Source organism: Trichechus manatus, unplaced genomic scaffold (assembly GCF_000243295.1).
Source record: "Trichechus manatus latirostris isolate Lorelei unplaced genomic scaffold, TriManLat1.0 scaffold00210, whole genome shotgun sequence".
In the NCBI taxonomy this organism is placed as follows: domain Eukaryota; kingdom Metazoa; phylum Chordata; class Mammalia; order Sirenia; family Trichechidae; genus Trichechus; species Trichechus manatus.
The window spans coordinates 2,479,549-2,502,641 of record NW_004444146.1 but is presented as its reverse complement, the minus strand read 5'-3'; the positions used below and the strand labels follow the sequence as shown (position 1 = coordinate 2,502,641).

Below are 23,093 nucleotides of genomic sequence, written 5' to 3'. Positions count from 1 at the left end.
GCTTTATTCAGGGGAGTGGGTGTGGGGTTAAGGGAAACTCAACTGGGCCAGCTTTCAATGATAACCTCTCTTATTGTGGAGAGGGAAAAAAAGCTGGGCTATCGTTATTTTTCATTAGCTTTTTGGGAAACCATTATAGACCAAAATGGTAAAACCAAATGTTAATCACAGTTGGAAAAGAACAGTAAGGTACAGCACCCCAAACCCTTACCCACAAGTCTGAAGCCAGGGTGACTGCCCTAACTGCCCTATCCAAGGGACAGGCCTGCTGACAGGGGACTAAGAATAATCTTGAATCATTTCCCTATTCACAAGAAATGGTATGCTTCTGGGGCCAGACCAGGAAGGTATCATCCCAGCCATTCCCAAGTCCCCATTCTCTTTCGTAAGTGTATAAATATGTTTGTTGTTGTTTTTTAAATGGCAATCAGAATGGACTGGATTATATACATGGAGACATTAAATCTACCTTCCTAGTAAGCATCAAAGAAATCAAATGATAGAGAAAGGTAACAGACCTGAAAGAGTGGGTACCACCTGCAGATGGCATATCTTTATAGTTGAGAGCAAGAGATGAAAGTCCCAGAGCACCTTCAGCTTGGGATGCAGATGATGTAAGATGTCGGTAGGAAGGGACTTTTTTAGTAGTATGGATAGACAGCCCTAAAACCCTATCTTTGTTTAGAAATGGAAATAAAATCAAACCCTAAGTGTCAGTCCATCTGGTAGCATGAAAAATGCCAAAGCTCCTCTAGTCAATCAACTGGTCACACTGGGACGCATTTACGTTGCATGGGCGAGGGTGATGTGAAATCAGTGTAGGTGATGACCCAAACAGGATTCTTCTCATACACTTGATGGGTACCTATTCTATTGGAATAGGGAAGGGAGATGTGAGACAGGATTACTTTTCTTCTTTCACATCAACTTCAAATCAGTGAGGGCTTCAGTCTTTCTAAAGGCTCAACAAAACAAAGTAAGATACTGTTTTCTTTCAACTTCCCATACTTTTTGAAGGCAGTCTCATCCTAGTCTCGGCTTACTCATCTTTATCTGCTTTATAAAACTTGTAAGACAACAGAACAGAAAACGTGTCCATGAATCATTCATGTTTATATTCCTGATTCCTAGCACAGCTGCTTAAGGGCAAGGTTTGGGGCAGTGATCATCCCCAGCATTGCGAAGGACAGTTCACAATAGTGGAAAAGGGAAAATAAAAGCTTATTAACTGACAAATAGCTTGTCAGATAAACTTTAAACAAGTTAGAGTTAACAAGGAAGCTAAATACTACCTCACTGAAATAGAACTGAAGCACTGAGCCATAGATCCTGTAAGAACTGGAGGTATTGACCATTTGTCTGAACAATCTCTTTTTAATGCTCAATCAGGACAGTCACATGAAAAGATCTGTTCCACACTACCTGATGCAAGCACACTAGTGTGTAGAACGCTTCACCTGCTGCAGTTGTCATCTCGGTATTATGCTTTTGCAAAACCAGCATATCAAAAACCAGCTGAAATTATAAAAAGACTTCTTAATAGGAATAAATGATGATCATATATCCCCCAAGCCCATCTCTACTTTGAAAGAGAGGGGTGGGAGTTATTCTCATTTATTAAATCAATCTGTAATTAAAGAAACAGTTCTAAAAGGATAACTTACAGATGGTATTACTTGCCGAGGCATACTGAATAATCAAATTATCAAATTCCCCATTATATTTACCACATCAAGAATTCAAAATAAAAGTGGATGAGAAAAATGTATCCATGAAGTTTATCTTCAGAAAAACACAGTGAACAGAAATTAACTATTTCCTCCTGTATTCAATTTCCTCATTTGAAAGAAAAATTACATATATTGACTGTACTTGTCATAGCAGATGATCTTGCCACGTCACCCAAACATCTTTTTTTAAAATTGTTGTACTTTAAGTGAAAGTTTCCAATTCAGGTTAGTCTCTCATACAAAAATTTATACATACATTGCTAATGGGACCCTAATTGCTCTCCCTATACTGTGACAGCACGCTCCTCCTTTCTACTGCGGATTCTCCGTGTCCATTCAACCAGCTCCTGACCCTCTCTGCCTTCTCATCTCGCCTCCGGACAGGAGCTGCCCATTTAATCTCATGTACCTACCTGACCTAAGGAGCACACCCTTCACGAGTATCATTTTATGTCTCATAGTCCACTCTAATCTTTGTCTGAAGAGTTTGCCTCGGGAATGGTTTTAGTTCTGGGTTGACAGAGAGTCTGGGGGCCATGACTTCTGGGGATCCTCCAGTCTCAGTCAGACTATTAAGTCTGGTCTTTTTACTAGAATTTGAATTTTGCACCCCACTTTTCTCATGCTCCATCAGGGACTCTCTGTTGTGTTCCCTGTCAGGGCAGTCACTGGTGGTAAGCCAGACACCATCCAGTTCTTCTGGTCTCAGGATGATGCAGTCTCTGGTTTATGTGGCCCTTTCTGTCTCTTGGGCTAATACTATCCTTGTGACTTTGGTGTTCTTCATTCTCGTTTACTCCAGGTGGGTTGGGACCAATTGATGCATCTTAGATGGCCACTCGCTAGCTTTTAAGACCCCAGACGCCACTCACCAAAGTGGGATGCAGAACATTTTCTTAATAAACTTTGATATGCCAGTTGACCTAGATGTCCCCTAAAAGCATGGTCCCCAGAACCCCACCCCTGTTACTCTGTCACTTGAAATGTTTGGTTGTATTCAGGAAAACTTCTTAGCTTCGGTTTAGTCCAGTTGTGCTGACTTCCCCTGTAGTGTGTGCTATCCTTCCCTTCACCTAAGATAATTCTTGTCTACTATCTAGTTAGTGAATAACCCTCTCCCTCCCTCCCCACCTTTGTAACCATCAAAGAATGTTGTCCTCTGTGTTTAAACTTTTCTTGAGTTCTTATGATAGTGGTCTTATATACCGTAATTTGTTTATCCCTTTGTCCAATGATTGGCATCTAGGTTGTTTCCATCTTTCTGCTATCGTGAACAGTGCTGCAATGAACATGGGTGTGTATATATCTGTTTGTGTGACGGCACTTATTTCTCTAGGATATATTCCAAAGAGTGGGATTGCTGGATCATATGGTACTTCTACTTCTAGCTTTTTTAAGGAAGTGCCGAATCTATTTCCAAAGTGCTTGTACCATTTTACATTCCCACCAACATCACCCAAACATCTTACCTTAAGAAAGTGTCGTGTTGCTAGAAAAAGCGGCGAATCTGTTTCTTGTGCTTTTGCACACTGTTCAGCTAACGGCGTCAAGGCCTCCAGGCAAAGCTGGCAAACCTCTGAACTCATTCTGATCACAAAGGTCAAAGAACAAACCAGACTGGATAAACTTGGTTTATAAAAGATCAGAAAGTTATATCTTTTATCAAATGGATGACTGTGAATACAGATAAATGAGTATACTAATGCGAAGTATGTTTCAAATGTTTTTAACTGTTTTGGGTCCAGGACTGGTGATTTCTAGTTTCTGCTTATGATACATACAGCTAATTAAAAGCCAGCAACAGAATGTGACATGATTCACTGGGCCCCTTAATGAAGCAGTGCCACTGGGACCAGGGGCCAAATGCTTCTAGAATCAGTTAAAGGAGGACAGAATGCGGCAAACTAACCAAAGATGGCAAAACAAAAGTAACACAGGATTAGAACAGCTATAGATACGACATCTTTTTGAAGAAATAAAACTGAACCACAAAAGAAGAAACAAAAACTCAAATTTTAAAAACTTTTCTTCAGGTAAGATTTTTCCACCAAGTGACAAGTGATGTTCATTTAAAGGATATGATGTCATTCCTAGTTCTAGGGAGTACATCAGACTTTTAAACAGATCTTCAGGAAGCTGTGGTATTTTTTCAGGAAATATCTCACAGATAAATGTGATTAATTTGTAGTACTGATTACAAAGAGTTGGAAACTGAAACAGAAATAAACATTTAGATGCTTAATAGTACCTAAGTTTTATTTTCATTAATGCAATAAAATAAATAACTGAGAAGCTTCTAAGTAAAATGGTTTCTTTAGAACATGTACAAGAGAGAAAACACGAATGAACATCTAATTGTAAAAGTAAGGTAAAATACAAGAAGTATTTCAGTAACTAATATGAAAGAAGATAATATACAGAAGAAACAATTATCTTCTGGATAGTTAATAAAAGCTACAGCCAATTCCAGACTTCAGTGTTTGTCTTAAGAAAGTAAACAGGGTAGTCAATTCTGCAATTATTAAATAACCTGGTAATAAAACCCTTTATAAATGTACTTCCATTCAAGCATGTTGAAAAATAAGACGGTGATACAAACTGTTAAGACTACACACAAAGCAGAGTGTTCAGTCCTTCACACTTCCAAAAACAACTTTCTGGTTGGATAGCTCTAGACAACTGAGGTAAGAGTAGGTAATCTACAGTTTAATTGTCTTTAAGAAAATACATATCTAAATACTTAATGGTGTATTTGATGAGAAACAAACCAACCATCAAACAAACAAGCCCTAAGAGCAAATCAATACACAGAGTTTACTAAATGTCCTCATCCTACTGGTTCCTGCCTGAACACTTAGCTCACAGGTCTTCAGTATCCTTTCCCATAGTCAGAGACACTTCTCAAGGCTATCTCCTGCTAGCCTGGAAATATAACAGCATTCTTCTTCTTGTTACACTCTACTTCCAAATGCTCCTCTAGCTCTCTCTCTCCCTCCATTTCATGCACGTGAGCACACAGATACACATACACAGATAGAGACAGACACACATGCTTTCCTCTTCCTCTCCATGTCCTTGTCACCGTCCTTTCTCCCCCTATGACAACTCATGGTAAAACATTCCCTCCCCCCTACGATAAAGGGGCAGCATTGCCACCACCACCCCCTCAATACAGACTGGTGAAGCAAGGCACGATGTAGTTAGAATGTGCATAAGTTCAAAAACTGTATTAGGCTTTATCTTCTTACAACTCCATTTGTACATGGAGTGGCTTGGAAAATGCCTTCCTTTGCTCAATTCCTCAATCTGAGAATGATACTCAAGAAGTATCAGAAAAACACCTAAACATGTAAGTTATTTGCTTAATGACAAATGAGGAAGGGGCCAAAACAGCTAACATTAGGACTCAGTTTGTAAAAGGACAGAATTTTTTTGGTAAAAGAAACTCAAACATATATTTTTATACGTATTCAAGAGATAAAACCAAAAAAACCAAACCCGTTGCTGTCAAGTTGATTCTGACTCATACCGACCCTACAGGACAGAGAAGAACTGCCCATAGGGTTTCCAAGGTGTAAATCTTTACAGAAGCAGATTGTCACATCTATCTCCTGTGGAGTAGCTGGTAGATTCGATCTGCCGACCTTTCGGTTAGCAGCCAAGTGCTTAACCACTGCACCATGAAGGCTCCTTCACTTAACAGATACAACTCTTTAATTAAACAAGAGGTATACTCTAGTCTAAAATGTCTTTAAACTTCAAGCACATATAGTTTTAATGTTCACATTTACTTTCTTTAATTACCTTCAAAAGGTCTTGTGACATCAAGGGCAGAATTAGGTTGACTCCATATAAAACAACATCAGCTGCTGATACAGATCTGTTTGCTGCTTGACCTGGTTCATGTCCTCTAAACACTTCATCTATTAAAATCAAAAGAATGCAGTCCTATAGTTGTAAAATCAATAAACTCCTAAAGTTGATATACTCTACTCTTAATGAAAGTGAAAATAAATTCAAGCCTTAAAGCCAAAATAAATCCATTAGTGCATATTAAAGAATTCAGATAATTCTTGCTCTGTTTCATCCCTTTGTATTTTATTTTTCAGGGGCTCTGTGCACATGATGCAACAGGACCGGAGGTGTGGGGGCAGGTGAAGGTCTAGAAATAAATGAAGAAAAATGAATGCTAAGTCAACATTTGCAAAGCAAGATACAGTCTATTGACACACTGGCCATACTATGAGATAAATAACCTCTGCAGGGATATTTATTTGATCTCTTAGGTGTGTGGGATCTTTCTAAGCTTAAAAGGAATAGGGGAAAACATAGAAATTAAAATGTTACATAACAGAGAAAGAAATTAGTTTAAAAAATCAATGTTGACAAAAGAACACATAAGAATGCATATAAATTAAGAAGAATCCTAAGACCTAAAGTGGTAAATGAGGAAATCCACAAGCAAAATCCTTTGTTGTGATCCCAACCAGAGTGGTCAGCAGTGGTAGCTGGGCACCATCTAGTGCTTCTAGTCTTGAGGTCATGTAGGCTGTGGTTCATTTGGTCCATTAATTGTCAGGACTAATTGCTCCCTTGAGTCTTTGGTTTTCTTCACTCTCCTTTGCACCAGACAGGAAAAGACCAATACTTGTATCTTAGATGGCCACTCACAAGCTTTTAAGACCCCAGATGCTACTCACCAAAGTAGGAAGCGGAACATTGTCTTTATAAACTATGTTGTGCCAATTCACATAGCTGTCCCCAAGTCTATGGTCCTTTGCCTTCAAGCCTAGGAACTTTATCCCACGAGGCGGTTGGTTATGCTAAGAGGTTTCCCTGACTGTGCCCCTTGCATGCTCTATTGTCTATATCAATATATGAGGAGCACCTACAGTTATGTATGTAGAAATATCTACCACCAAACTGGTATCTGCCAGCAGGTGTGCTCCCTTACACCCTCCCACACCTCTTGGCATATCTACCTACCTATGTATTCATTTGTAAATTGTTTGTTAATATTATTGTTGTAAGACTGTCTATGCTATAGCAATTGCCATAACCAAAAAAGAAAAAAAAAACCAAACTTCTTGCCATCGAGTTGATTCTGACTCATAGCAACCCTACAGGACAGAGTAGAACTGCCCTATATGGTTTCCAAGGAGTGCCTGGTGGATTTGAACTGCTGACCTTTTGGTTAGCAGCCCTAGCTCTCAGTCACTATGTCACCAGGTTTCCAGTAATTGCTATAGTTGCCCTTCATTCTGGCATTCTTCTCAGTGTCCTCTCTTGCCTTGATCATGTTGTACGACTTCCCGCATATTGTATATTGCCTTTCCCTTCAGCAATATTAACGTGTCTTCTGTTTGGTAATTTTCCCTCTCTCCCCCTCCCATCCCTGGCAACCATCAAAGAATTTTTTTTCCCCCCTGTGTGTAGACCTTTATAATAGTTGTTTCATACAATATTTGCCCTTTTGTGATTGACTTATTTCACTCAACATAACGTCCTCCAGATTCATCCATGTTCTAAGATGTTTTACCGATTTGTCATTATTTTTTATAGTTGCATAGTATTCCACTGTATGTACCACAGTTTGTTAATCCATTCATCTGTTGATGGGCACTTAGGTTGTTTCCTTCTTTTTGCTATTGTGAATAATGCTGCAATGAACATGGGTGTGTATAGGTATTACTTGTGTCATAGCTCTTATTTCTTTAGGGTATACAGCTAGGAGTGGGATTGCTGGATCATATGGTATTTCTATTTCTAGCTTTTTGAGGAAGCCCCATACCATTTTCCATAGTGGTTATACCATTTTACATTCCCATCAGCAGTACGGAAGAGTTTCAATCTCCCAATAACCTCTCCAACATTTGTTATTTGCTGTTTTTTTTGATTAGTGCCATTAATGTTGGGGTGAGATGGTATCTCATTGTAGTTTTGAACTGCATCTGTTAATGATCACAAGCATTTCTTCATATGTTGGCTGCCTGAATGTCTTCTTTGGTGAAGTGTCTGTTCATATCCTTTGCCCGTTTCTTAACTGGATTGTTTACCTTTTTATTGTTGAGGTGTGTTTAGAGATTAGACCCTTGTCGGATATATCATAGCCAAAATTTTTTCCCAATCTGTAGGTTCTGTTTTTACTCTTTTGGAGAAGTCTTTTTGTTGAGCATAAGTGTTTAATTTTTAGGAAGCCCCATTTAACTTGTTCATCTTCTGCTGTGTATTTTTAGTTATGTTTGATATTCCATTTATGCCATATATCAGGGCCTCTAGCATTGTCCATAATTTTTCCTCCATGATCTTTACACTTTTAGGTTTTCTATTTAGGTCTTTGATCCATTTTGAGTTAGTTTTTGTGTATGGTGTGAGGTATGGGTCCTATTTCATTTTTTCACAGATCAACACCCAGTTTTGCCAGCACCAACTGTTGAAGAGACTGTCTCTTTTGCATTTAATGGACTTGGGCCCTCTCTCGAAGATCAGCTGTCCATACATGGATGGATTTATGTCAGGGTTCTAAATTCTGTTCCATTGGTCTATGTGTCTGTCATTGTACCAGGCTGTTTTGACTACTGTGGCTGTATAGTAGATTCTGAGATCAGGTAATGTGAAGCCTCCTACTTTCTTCTTCTTCTTCAATGATGCGTTACTTATCTGGGGCCTCTTCCCTTTCCATGTAAAGTTGGTGATTAGTTTTCCCATCTCATTAAAGATTGCTGTTGGAATTTGGATTGGGACTGCATTATATTGGCAGATGCAAATTTTTAAAAGATACTACTTCTGATACATTACACTAAAGATGATTTTTAAATAACATTTCACTTCTGGTGAGGATATAGTGTGATGGTTACCAGCAAAAACAATTCATTAAGAGCCCTAAAATACTCATGCCTTTTGAGCATTACATCTACTAAGGATATAATCAGAAATTCAAAGACTTGACTACAGAAGTGATCACTGCATCACTATTTACGAGAGCAAAAACTGAAGATATTCCAGATACCCGATGTTAAGGAAACAGATTAAATTCCAAAACTGGAGTATCATGCAACTATTACAAAGATCATGAAAAACCTCAATGAGAAGGAAAAGGCTAATGTTAATCAAAAAGGCAGAATATAAAATATTTGCAATATGATCTCAAAGAAAAATGCATAAACATAACCAAAAAGGAAATTACAAAAAGGCAATTTACAGTTGACTCTGGATAATGTTATAGTCATTTTTCTCTGTCCCTATACTTTCAAATTTTTCTATTATGAGTATATTACTTTTTAATGATAAAAAAAAAGATAAAGTGGGGAAAAAATACTTGTTATCTAAAAACTACTTTTTCAGTCTAATTCTGAACTTCTCAGTAGTCTCAGTTCTAGCTGGAAGAATCTAAAGCAGGGGTCAGCAAACTTTTTCGGAAAATCAGATTGGAGACCCTGGATTCCAGCTGATAGGAACCAGCCCTGGAAGACTAGTCTGAAGGCTGCCCTAACAGCTCAGGTCTCTCTGCTAACAAGATGCATCTCTCAGGGTCAGGAGAGGCCAGGAGACTTGCAGGGCTCTGCTCTCTTATCTGCTTGCTAAGAATTAGGAAGGGAGCTCAAAAGACCAAGTGAAAGAACAATGTCAGATGCCTATTTTCAGTTATGTTTTTAATGCCCCATCTATCATGTTAATTTTATAATATTTTATTTTCTCACTTTATTTTAGTCTAGAAATTGCTTTAAAATATTACTTTCCTTTTACCATTTTTCAACTAATGCTTTGTTTCCTTATCATTTTCTATTTTGTTTTAATTTTTGTTTCTTCTAAATTTCAACCCTTTCTACGCTTATTTTAGTCTTCCTACTCTTATCTTGTTTTTTCAACCCTGAGCTTTTTAGCTTCAATTTCTTTTCTTAACTTTTTATTATTTCAATTTTCTTCCTGCTTTTATTTTGAAAATCTCCCCTTCAACTGCTTAATGTTATGGTTTATTCTACAGTTTGTTTTTAGAATGGCAGGCAGATGGAAATATAGCTTAAACCATAAACCCAGGAGGTTTAGAGGGCCTTCTTTCCCTCCAGCTGCCTTTAATGGTTGCCCATCTCTTTTAATATTGTTGTTAGCTCGTGTCAAGTTGGTCCCCAACTCATAGTGGCCCCCATGCATAATGAATGCCCAGTCCTACTCTATAGGGTTTTCATAGGCTGATTTTCAGAAGGAGATCACCAGGCCCTTCTCCTTAGTCTGTTTTGGTCTACAGGTTCCACTGAAACCTGTTCAGCATCATAGCAACACACAAGCTTCTGCTGACAGATGGGTGGTGCCTGCACAAGAGGAGCAATGGCTGGGAATCGAACCTGAGTCTCCTGCAAGGAGGGGGAGAATTCTACCACTGAACAACCATCTTTCAATATTAGTTCTCCAAAATATGTCACCTTTATTATCCCTGGAAGATTTCCAGGTCAAAAATTTTTCTAAAAATAATAATGGCTAATCCTTTATTGGTGGTATAGCCTCCAGTGATACTGGGTGGGTAAGTTGTATAGAAAGTATAGTACACAAAAGAAATCTCAGGAAGACTGTCTTTAGGGAAGGATCTTTCATCCAGGTGTGATGAGGAACCAGGTAGGCAGTGCTGATTTCCCAAAGAGGGCTTAAAGGGAGGAGGAAGAGTATAGACTCTACACACTGGTGAGGGTCACCACTATCCTGTCTCTACATGCTACATCTAATATAATCCCTCTCTTCTTAAAAGGATTACAGAATATTCTGGAAATGTAAACTGCCTCATCTCCTTCCTCTTATTATAAAGTGGCCAGTGCTGGGATCGATCTCCTATAGTATTTAAGTAGGTGTGAAACATGATAAAATTATTATTTTAGGAAAATTATTCTGAAAATAGTCATAGCATACTTTTCAGATCCAATAGTACGCTAAAAACATCTAGAGAAACTTCATTAAAATATGGATTTCTAGCATTAATAGGTCTAGGATAGGGGCTGTTTCAGGCATAGAATAGGGAACCAGAAAATGATACTATTTCTAGAAAAGAGAAATCTGAAACGTGCTGATTTATGATCTATAGGGATAACTGTAATAGTAAATCATCTAAGAGTATGTATGTTCTAGCTCTGGGTCTTAACACAGATTCCTCTGGGCACAGAGTCCTTAACCTGGGGTCTTTACACCCCTAGGAAGTTTATAGAAGACTTTCCAAGAGTCTGTCAACCAACTAATACTAACAATTAAAAATTAATGTGAAACTCTGTGAGTTGGTTTAATGTACACTTTTCTAGGGAAAGGGTCTATAACTACTTTAGATTTTAAAGGGACATAACGATCTAGAAAAAGTTAAGAATTCTGACAAGGAAAGTATAAGAACTCCAGAGTCAGAAGCGCTGACCTGAAGGCATCAGAAAACATGGAACTGACACTAGGATGAGAGAGCGGGCCTGGAGGCACAGTGGCAGCTGAGGTTTTGGTACAGAATGAATTCCCTGAGGGAAAGTGTAGAACAGTGTTTTCCAAATTTTTTCACCCAAGCACCCCTAGTTAATTACAAAGGACAGCAGACCTTTTAGACTGTGAGTCTGACAGTGCCTACCACAAGGCAGACATTAAGAAAACTGTTTGTCAGTGAACAAGGAAAATAAATCAATAAAATAAACAGAAAGAACAATGACAAGCATTGGGAGTAATGAGTAAAGTGAGATGTTACAGCACACAACTTAGAAAGAGAATCTTAAAAGAAGAAGTCAAAAGTGTCTCCTACCACAAATACTTGCACAAAATATGAAAGGAAACTCTAGATATGATTCATTTTTTCCTTATAAAACAAGCTCTGCTTTAAGGCAAGATTGGCAGTGGCATAAGAGGGAGGTGAAGGAAAACTATACAAATAAATGAGGTTTTAATTACAATTAGGTTCTTGCCTATAACAACAGCTACCTTTCACCTAATAGGTGTCAGGCACTATGCTAGGCACCAAAGATCTTTATGGCTGATCCTTAAAACGTGTTAAAAGGTATTTATTATCATACCCATTTTACAAGTAAATAAAGGCTGGTGGACTAAGTGACTTTCCCAAGGTCACACTGTCGGTGAGCCACTGGGCTAGGCCTTTAAAGTATGGCCTGTCAATCCTGAGTTCCGTGCTTCCCACCCCAACGGCATTCCCACGCCACACTCTGTGAAGCGCTCGGGTTTTCTGGAGTGGCCACCTCAGAGGACCTGGAGGAATGACTAGTCAACAGAGCATTACTGTGAAGAGTGTGGCCTCTAGAGCCATCTACCAGGATCTGAATCCCAGTCCTGCAACGCACTAGTGAAATCTGTGGGCAAGTTACTTAACCTGTGTTTCAGTTTCCTCATTTATAAAACGAATATAACAATGGCATCTATTTCATACCACTCTGACAGCTATGAACAGAGCATTTCAAAAAAGCTCAACAAATGGAAGCCATTACTCGTATTACTCTTATGAGAGGAGAGCCAAGATGGAAGGGCTGCTGGTTCCCACCCTCACTTCAACCAAAGATACCGACTTTCATCTATTTTGCACATTGAATTTTTTCATGGCATTTCACTTAAAGAAAACATTACTTTGCTTTAATTAAGGAAAAAAAAAAAAAAGGCAGTAACAACACACTACATCCTACCTGTATCACTGAAATCTATGAATTCTTTTGATAGAAGATTAGTAAGAAGTTCCATAATGAGAAGCAGGTCTTGGTATTGTTCTTCCTCTGCTGTAACATCTATTCTTTGCCGCCCTAAATTATTCTTAGAATATACTTGCAACAAAGTAAGGCAGGCTTCATATAAGTTCATAGCTTTGGACTGTAAGAGAGTATACATAAATTATGCTACTAGGTAGAGCCTAGTTGGGAAATAGAGATATTCAAGAAATTTAAAAATATAACCTAGATAAATTTACTCTGAATTCCAATAGCAGCTCTAATATTTATTTTAAACTATATTAAGAGATTAATAATAAGGAAAAAGCATATATTAAGATTACTGTTATATTTAAAATATTAGCCGTTTGCCAACAATAAAATCTGACATTCAATTTTTGTTCACTTGATAATAAACACTAGGTGAGACAGTAAGATTCTTTACTTCTGCCATTCACCTTCTTGTGTAATATTTATTTATTAAGTACCCAAGAGTGGTCTTAAACATCAGAACAAATGCCAACTGGCCTGCCGAATCATTAATGCATATTTATAAAATATAACCTTACTTTTGGGCAGGTTCCTCTGATCTAGCAAAAAAAAAAAAAAAAAAAATTTACAATTCAGGAACCTAGAGTAAATGGTTTGGGACAAGATATATGCTAAATGGCTAACAAGTACAAATATATTTCTTTAAGGCTGTTTTAAAGCAACTTTTTAATGGGGCAAAGAAAATAACTTTTTCTTACTAAATACATGAGAATTTACTGTAACTAAACATTCATCTGATTTATGAAATAAAGATACACATTGCAATTAAAAAGTTTAAGGCTTGAAGTTCTAAAATTTTCTACCAGAATCCATTTGTTTAATCAAATATTCCTCACTTAAATGAGCTTGACTGAATAACATAATAGCCCAGAGAAATTACTGATTTTTAACATACTTTTTAGGGTGAGAATTTTTATTCATTCAGTGCGCCTTCCTCTGAGTTATGAGTTCTTTTTAAAATAGTCTTTTCTAAAAACCTTTTAGAGGCATAAATATATGGATTTAAGATAATATTCATTACATTTGAAGTATCTATTATTTTATTATAGCTTTAAAATTTTTTAATCCTAAAAGGATAAACTTAGAATGTGCTTACCTCTCCAAGATAGCATATTTGTTTATGTGCAACTTCAACAAAAACTTCTATTATGAGATTTACAGTCTCTGGGGTATTTTTATAAACTTCCATCAATCCAATGCAGTTGGTAAGGAAGTCCATTAGAAAATTAAAAAGGATTGCTACATTGTCAATCTGGGTAGCCTCAGCAATGCCACAAAGCGCCTCCAATGTGGCAGTGATTTCCTGCTTGACTTCCTCTTGCTGACACATCTGCTGAAAGTTTTCTTGATTTATCACTCTTAAGAAACGCTGCTGAAGTGGTTGAAGAACCTGCAAAAATACAGCATAAATATTATAAAAGGTCAATTCACATGGTTTATTTTCTCAACTTGGATAAATAGTCACTTTTTGAAATATCTAATTGTTGGAGGGAGGACAAGCACAGAAAACAAAGAATATGTGAACCCAACTTTACAATTCCCATTTTGAGGATCATCCTAACTTCTAACATACACAAGTAAATGACATACACTATACAGATGAGGAAACCGTGGCGGCGTAGCAGTTAATAGCTATGGCTGCTAACCAAAAGGTCGGCAGTTCGAATCCACCAGCCTCTTCTTGGAAACTCTATGGGACAGTTCTACTCTGTCCTGTAGGGTCGCTATGAGTCAGAATCGACTCGACAGCAGTGGGTTTGAGTTTTTTTTGGTATATAAATGACACCACTGAACACTATTTCCTTAGTGCCATTCTGACAACTCACCCTCTCCTCCACACCTCTTCCCAAATGGTTAGCCCTTCCAATCTCTGCTGTCCAGGGTCAAGCCCAACACAAACCTCTTGTCTGTTTTGTAATCTCCCCAACTACTCCTGGCATAGAACATACCTTCAGACAATCAGTCCTGCCCTGGGAATAAAGGTGAGTACTCACATTCATGATGACAATGTCTTAATTCTATTTAGAGCTGATCATCTGATAATTGTTTAAACTAGAAACTGATAGCCTGGTTTTCCCCTGGTGCTTAAGTCACACAAGATTGCCTAATTCTGTTACTGTGCCCTGCGTCCCCAACACTTAAAAGCACTCCAGTCACAAGGACAACAGGCTGGCAAGCTACATACACTGGTAACTCTTGGTCCCCAATTTAAAGCTTATTCTATAAGGCAGTGTGTCCATGTTAATCTGCATCTCCTTATTAATGGATATGCCATTTCAGGCTCTTATCTGAGGAAAGGAATTACAGTATCAGTGTAATGACAAGTTGGGGGAAAATATGCCTAAATTTGCAGAACACTTGATAATATTCAATCTCCTCATATAAGCAGGCATGGACAAATTACATGATAACTGATTTAAAAATGATAAGCTTCAACCTATTCATTAGGAAAGAAAAATAGTAGAAAAGCTATTCCTAAAACATTTACATCTCCATATTTTATGGCAACACAGAGATAGAGCATCTACAGAGTTATATAAGAAGGTACAATCAAAATAGAGGGAACTGTTACCTCTGTCCAATACTGTTGTTTGGTTTCTGTGTCCATGTGTGCAAAACCTCCTAAAACTAGAGCCTTCATCAGTGTTCTCTGCACAGGACTTGACAAGAAATTAAGAGGTGGGCTTCGTCTTGCAAACTGCTTAGCTAAATTCCACCAGTTTTCACACTGAATTACTAAGTTTGCCCTGTACGTGGAAATCACAAGACATAAGATTTATTACCTACATTATATGTCTACTAACAAAAACTGAAGGTAAATGAATTCAATTAATTTTTTAACACATAGAACAATAAACTTAGTATAGACCTTGGAATCAAACAGACTTGTGTTTGAATCCCACTAGTTGTCTGACATATAAAACTCATTTAATCTCTCTTAATCATCAGATCCCTTATCGGTAGAATTGGAATAACAAGACTAATAACAACAGCCCTAAATCACAGGCATGAGACAGATGTGATGACTAAATGAGATACTACATATGAAGTTCACAGTACCTAGCAAAGTATAAGAATTCAATAAATAGTAACCAACAACAACAGTAATGATGATGATGATGATGATATACCTATATACTAAGAAATATGAAAACATTTCCAGGATTTCTTGTAGAAAGCACTAAAAATTTTACTTTGGAACATTAGTTTAAATATCAGTTTTTCTCGTTAAATGGGGAAAATACTGATAGGATGGCTAAGAAATAAAATGAGAATATTCTGTATGAAAGTGCTTTTTAGAATATAAATTACTAAATAAATCTTACGTATTACTCAAGGTTCTCTGACGCCCGATATCTGAACAGTTACTGTAATCCTCAGCTGTAACCTGGTTCCATGGGAAAGTACCATTTGCATGTATAAGAATAGCGTGATAGGGATTTTCAAAACATGCTGTTCCAAAAATCTAGGGTCTATCTGGACTTAGGACCATGTAACTGTTTGCCAGTTGAAAAAGTACACACACACACACCACACACACCACACACACCCACACCCACACCCACACACCCAGACCCACACACCCCCCTGCCGCTGACAATTTGCTTACCTTTCTCTTCTTTCCACCAAAGTCACAAGCAACTGTACAGTGTCACTTGCAAGGTCCTGCTCACTACTCCACACGGAGAGGTTACTGATAACTTTTTGTAAGAGGTAGCCAATAATCCACTGAGAACCCTCGGTATCTGCTCCAAATGCTGTACTGAATGGCAGACTTATCTTAAGAGAGAAAACACATTTTTAAGGTCATAAAGATGAATCAGCTGAAAAAAAATCCATAAAAAAAGCAAACTGAAATTAGCATCTTATTCTGAAGTACTGCTTATTTAACACCAATTTTATAAATATACTCATTTCCATAAATCCAAAAAGACATCCTCAACCCACTCACAATTTCCAATATGATTTTCCTATCAACTTTGATTATTTTTGTGTTATTAACACACCAACATGATATTTACACTGAATACAAAGAACATAAATAAACCCATTCCCGAACTGTAATCTGTAATTTAATATTGGTTAAAATAAACTGAATCAAATAATACGCTCAGAAAATTTCTTGTCATTAGTTGCCGTCAAGTCAATTCCGACTCATGGCAACCCCACACGTTCAGCCTAAGAACTGCTCCATGGGGTTTTTAAGGCTGTAACCTTTTGGAAGCAGATGCCAGGCCTGTCTTCCAAGGCACCACTGAGCAGGTTCAAACAACCAACCTTTTGGCTAGTCCTCGAGCACTTAACCATTTGCGCCATGCAGGGACTCCCTAAGAAAGTTATTAAAAAAGTATTTCATTCATACAGTTCTCTTCAATGTGGATGATGTTTCAGTTCTTAAAAAGTTACACTGTGATGAGAAAAATCACCAAGAAAAATGTCCCCACTTCTATAGTTGGCCATCATCATAAATCCAAATGAAGTTAAACAGTTTTACATTCTGACCTGATCATACAGTTTTTCATCCACCAGGAGATAAGTCTTTGCCCAGCGTTTTAGAAACCAAACAATATCTTTCCCCATTTGAGGGCTTAGTAGATGAGTTAGATCTGCTCTTATTGCCCGAGATTCAACTTCTGAAACCCTTAGAATGGCAGATAACAGCCTGTAGGTATAAAACAGAATTTGCTTATTTATTGATTGATTGTCTAACCATATGTATTTTTTCAAGTCCATTCCCCACCCCCCACCCCACCTCTCTGGTTTTAGGCTAGGCTATATTTGGAAAATTTCACCAACAGGGTTGTAGACAGATGACCCATTTTGTTTCTGACCTTTCAGGAAACAGGAGATAAGACAAAGAAAAGGACTAGACTAGAACACTAGGACAACACTAGAAACATTCTGTGTTGAAGCTGTAATTCCATGTGATTCAGTATTAATGTCTACAGGGAATTTTCAGATAGAGAATGGAAGAATACATAAAATTACATGTTTTCAGAGTACATACTAAATTCTTTGAGCACTCCATCACTACTTAAAACTCCCATGGCTGGTACTGTTTGTTTTTATATCATGGTCATGTTAAAATAGCGTAGGACCAGGGAATTGACTTATTCAGAATATTCTGAATATCGATCCTTGTCTCTAAATCGGATAGTCCTACTTCTAACAAACCTGATTCTTAATGGTATTTTTAAATAAAAATCTTGCTAGAATAATTCTTGTATAAGTGCACATACTTATTTCAAGGCACATAGTTATTTCCTTCCCTACACTATACAATTCACATGGCTGTGGGATTTCAATAACATAGCTTAACACTGCAGATAATAAAAAAAATCTGTTCTGGGGCTATGCATGGGGGTGGGGCATACATAATCAGAGGTGATATATATATATATATTTAACTTTAGTCAAAAAGTAAAGTTACAAATGATGTAACTGAAAGAAACTGTTAAATAACATCATGTTATGAATACAATGCCAAGACCTGGATTCTAATCACCTGAAGTTTGGCTTCCATAACTTTCCTCATTGCTCTCACAAAGACTGAAATTATCTCCTTGTAACTGAATCTTACGAACATGTTCTTTATCCAACTTAGAACATGTTCTTTATCCAACTCAGTATCTCAGAAATATTTAATACTTCAATTGTGAAATAATTTCTTTCCTTCAGCTCCCCTGGCACCACACTTCCAGGATGTCACTAATGTATTTGCTTGTTTCTTTGCAGTCTTTATTACAGCCCCCTCTTCCTCTTCCTTATTTAAATCAGATGGATTTTAGGATTCTACCCCAGAACCTCTTCTTTTTTCAGTGTACACTCCCTATACTACTAGTCTGCAAACTTTTATAAATTATTTTAGAGGGTATGTGCACAAAAAAAAACCCAACTACTTCACAATACATTTGAGTTATTAATATATCAATTTTGTCGCATAAGATTAAACCATTTTAGATAGTATAATTTCCAGCTTAAATGAAATTTGAAATAAAATGGTTACATTAATCCTTTACATTTATGCATGGAATTTAATCAACCTAGGGTTTTGATACCCACCATCATCTATTTGAAAAATATATAAACAGCTTTTTTTAACAGAATGTTTACATTGTTTCTTCTTCTCCTTAAATTTTTATTTCAATTCCATTTCCCCCCCCGAAGAATATTATCATAATGTATTTTGAATGTTACATATTTTACTGATTATACAATATATTTCTTTGAAACAAATATATGTATATATATTGAAATATAATTTTTTTAAAATTTCCAATGACGTTAAGACTCCAAACATTTAAACATATCTTCTGGACTGAGTTATTGTTATGATACTTATTAGTACACAGCTGAGCAAAACATAATACAGATTTAAATAAATTATTAAGCATAAAAATAAAATGTTATGTATCTCTTCATGAGATTAATGTAGCAGTGATTTATTTTTTCCAATTAGTTCACATATCTGTGTATAAATATTATGTATTGCTAGCATGAGACAAGGTTGAGTATAATTTGATTCCTATTTTTCATTCTAACAGACAAAAGCACAGAGAAAACTTGTTCACATAAATAAATACAAGGTATTTAAAAGTAGCTGTGTCATCCAGTTATTTGAACTTCTTCCATGTTATATGTCAAAAATCACTGGAATTATCTAACAAAAAATTTTAATAATCAACGGACGACTTAAGTCCATCTACCATTTTATTTAATGCAAAGGATTGAAGACATTCTGACTTATAAATAACTTACTGTTATTCAGCCATTCACTCTATCAATACCACACTATTTTGAACTGTCCCTTTATTTGGCATTCTGCAGGTTTTTACACAGCTGCCAATGCATCACAAAGATTCAGAATGACTTTTGTAAAGTAGGAGAAAGATAAATGGAAAAAAAAATTATACTATAGACAATTCTCAGGCAGATAAATGTGAGGCTTCCCTGGAGCCTTCCTTGATCCCTTCCTCTCTCCTCACCACCATATTCAATCAATCAGCAAAATTCTGTAGAGTTCTCTCTCCAAACACCTTTCAAATCCATCAGCTTTTTCCATCTTCCCTGCCACTGTTACTACCGAAAATGTTTCCTAACTTGTTTATTATCCTTTAAATCTATCTTCCACAGCATAGTTCTAAAACAATTTGGTTAATTCATTTCCATGCTTCAAATCCTTTTCGCCATTTTTACTTCGACCTCATTAGCCCAGCCTATAGCACCTTATCTACCTCTCCATCTTCATTTCACATAAAACTGCCATCATCCTTCCTTACTGTGTACATACCCCAGTCATATCAAAGTTTCTATTCCTTCCAAGCCTTTGCCTATGCTATTGACCCTGCCTGGAATGTTCTTCCCCATCTTCTGTACTTTGCAAACCCCTATTCATACTTTAAGTATCAGTTTACATGCCATCTCTTCCAAGAGCTCCAACCCCCACCCACCCCTCCAATAGGTTAGGTGAACCTACATGCTCCTATATCACTTTTATAATACTTTTATTGTTTCCTCAGTTCCTGGCACTGAGGGGAGTTGAAAAAACTGATTAAGACATCAAAAAATTTTTTTAATTGTTGATATCCCAACACTGATATGCCAATCCTACTTCAATTTCTTAAGCATACTATCTAAACACACTTTATATTCAGATAGCACTCAAAGTTTCCCATACTTTCCAAATTAATCAAGATGACATCTTCATTTCATAAACCAAAAGTCAGCACAGTATGTCAAACAGCTTTAATTTCTCACTGCCTCCACTGCTATCACTCTGGTCTGGGCCACCATCATCTTTCTGTTGGATGACTAATTAGCCTCCTATCTGGTCTCTCTGCTTTCACCTTTATCCCCCTATAGTTTACTCTTAATCCAACAGTCAGAGTAACCTTTTTACACATAGTTACTATTCTGCTCAAAACCCTACAGTAGTGTCCCACTTCATTCAGAGCAAAACCCAAATACCTTACAAAAGCCTAAAGACCTTACCAGATTTCCTCTTTTCCCCCTTTAACTCCATCACCTATGAAATTCCACCTCACTCTGCTCAACCCACAACGGCATTCTTGCTGTTCTCTGAACCTACCAGGAATGCCTTAGGGCCTTTTCATTAGCTGTTCTCTCTGCTTAGAATGCTTTTTCCCAGATATCTTCATGGTCAACTCCCTTACCAATCTCAAGTCTTTGCTCAAAAGTCACCTTCTAAATAAAGCCTATATGGATCCCCTTCTTTAAAATTATGAACAATCCCAAAAGCCTGCATTCTTGATCCCACTCTTACCTGGCTCAGTTCTTTACCCACAGCACTTACCATTTTCTAACTTACTATATAATTTACTTATTATCCCTCTCCCCCACAAGGAGCTCTAAAAGGAGAGTGATTTTTGTTGGTTTTGTTCACTGATGTATCCCAACCCTAGAAGAGTGTCTGGCACATAGTAGGTATTTAATAATTGTTTTAATGATTATTTCTTTTTCAATAAATGTGAAACACTTTTTTTAATCAAGCAAGGAGTGTTTCTCCCATATACCAATCAATTTCACATTAATTCTTTGGACTAAAAACTGTTTATCCTCAGGCCAGGGGTGTGTTGTCCCAGCCCTCACCTCAACCCTCCACAGTCTGTGCTCTCAGACTCCACAGTGTTTTGCTCCCATACTGATACCTGGGACTGGCAAAAATTGAAAAAGCACTTAAAATACAAGGAACGCATTCCTGATGGTACTGCCCAGGCAAGAAATATGACACAGAATATATAATGTGACAGCAACCTGAAATAAACTGCCTTTGAAATTAAAATTCACTGTGAACGAAACCAAAGCAAAAGCATTAATTTCCAGACACTATATCAAATGCTTATAGTAATCCCAAAAGGAGATAAAACTTTTGTCAATAGAGCATTTTGATATTTTACTTCAAACATGAAAATGCAATAAAGGAAATAAATTCCCAAATATTTCCTTGATATCACCTTAATATTTCAACTCAAAAAAAAAAATCATTTTCTATTGCATAGGTTTAAATGATATCCAGGCATTTTTGCTTAAAAAAGAAAATGTAAGACTGAAGGGGAAAGCACCCTGCTAGAGTTACTTATTTTGCAACTGGCAAAAAAAAATGTTATTATAATTACTGACATCTATGCCTACAACCTAAATTTAAAGACACTGAAATTTAAAATGCTATCGTCAAATCCACTTTTAGAGGCATATTTAGTCCAATTTACCCTTCCTTAATTTCATTATTAAGAATTAATGAAAAATTTGCTAATAATATTTAGGAAGATTAAAGTGAATGCTCTCATCTGAGGCACTCTGCTATCTTGTAACTTCCCGACAGCGTTGTCAACATTCACATATGCAGGAAAAGTACTTCCATTATGTAAGATAAAAATTATAATTTTCCTAAAGATTGCACTGAAATGTTGTTTTAGCTTTTATGAACAATAAACACTTGTTAACTCACATCTAGTTTCTAAAAATCTCAAATTCTTTTTTCCATCATTGAGGGTGCTTGCACATGCATCAGTACTGCTTTCTGATGGACAAGGAATATGGTCACAGTACATAAGTATACATCAGACTGAATGACTGTGCAAAGTCTCACTGTATTCAGAATAATTTTTACACTTGTTTTTCTCAGTACTGGATATAGCTATCAATTCTCACTAGAGTGGTACTGCTTAAATATACTTAGTTGCAATCCTTTTGTACTTCAAGGCTTCTCCGAATTTTATTTTCTCTCATATATCAGATTTACAACGTGTCTATCACTCAAGTCATCTACCCATCAACTCAGAATTTACAAAACAGTATAAATTACAAGCGCACAGCTACAGAGTTCATATTACCTAATCACAGAATCTGTTCTGTTGTACCCTGGGATGGAAGAAGCCTTTTCTCCTGGAGATCCCAAAATTTGAAGTGTTGTATTAATGTCAACTTCAGATGAATGCTTAATGGAATATTCCATTATTTCTGGAGGTATTAGCGGAGTCTCTCCCTGAGTATCATCAGCTAAGAGGTAGCCTTCAGTTTAAAAAAAATTAAAAATGAACACTTAACAAATCTATATTTATCAAATTGCACTATAAAAGTTTTCAGTTTTATTTGATTTATATACATCATATAAATCGATGTAAAAGTAAATCATAAATGCTAATCTGTTATTTCAAGTTTGATGAGAAGAACTTTATTTCTCAGAAAATTAATCCTCAAAAGTACAGAAAAGTTCAAAGGATAAATGTTTTATTCATCAATTTTATAATTCCAAGTGACATGTAGGTTTTTTTAATCTACTACCTTTTAATAATTCTCAGTAATATATTTTGTAAAGTTAATAGGAATTCTACTATTATCTATATCAAAAGTCGATATTTGGGAATTGCTTTTTCAAAAGTTTTTTCTGTTTTTTTACTGATTATATTTAAAGTACAGAAACACTGAGAGTACGGTGTTAAGAATGAAGATCCTAAAAGTCAGACTGCCTAAATTTACATTCTGGCTCTGAAAATTAATAGCAGTATGACCATGGCTAATTTCTTATACTGTCTAAGTCTCAGCTTCTTCATTTATAAAATGGAGATAGTAATAATAATAATACCTAGTAATTCTACTAATTCAGTGGGCTACTATGAGAAATAAATGA

At 36.6% G+C, this 23,093-nt stretch overlaps 1 protein-coding gene across 8 annotated transcripts in view; it reads right to left on the bottom strand.

Annotated features, from left to right (window-relative positions):
* Positions 1-23,093, bottom strand: part of XPO4 (exportin 4) — a 160,510-nt gene that overhangs the window by 5,797 nt on the left and 131,620 nt on the right. For 6 of the 8 annotated variants that reach the window (XM_023742451.1, XM_023742449.1, XM_023742448.1 and 3 more), the window contains exons 13-23: positions 22,297-22,474; positions 16,946-17,105; positions 16,053-16,222; positions 15,015-15,189; positions 13,539-13,832; positions 12,961-12,981; positions 12,374-12,554; positions 5,535-5,653; positions 3,811-3,941; positions 3,200-3,317; positions 1,423-1,515 (exon numbers count right to left, since the gene is read on the bottom strand). In XM_023742451.1, coding sequence (XP_023598219.1) covers positions 1,423-1,515; positions 3,200-3,317; positions 3,811-3,941; positions 5,535-5,653; positions 12,374-12,554; positions 12,961-12,981; positions 13,539-13,832; positions 15,015-15,189; positions 16,053-16,222; positions 16,946-17,105; positions 22,297-22,474 — 1,640 coding nt within the window. The remainder of the gene's footprint in view (positions 1-1,422; positions 1,516-3,199; positions 3,318-3,810; positions 3,942-5,534; positions 5,654-12,373; positions 12,555-12,960; positions 12,982-13,538; positions 13,833-15,014; positions 15,190-16,052; positions 16,223-16,945; positions 17,106-22,296; positions 22,475-23,093) is intronic. The other 2 variants (XM_023742452.1, XM_023742450.1) reach the window with 1 other exon arrangement.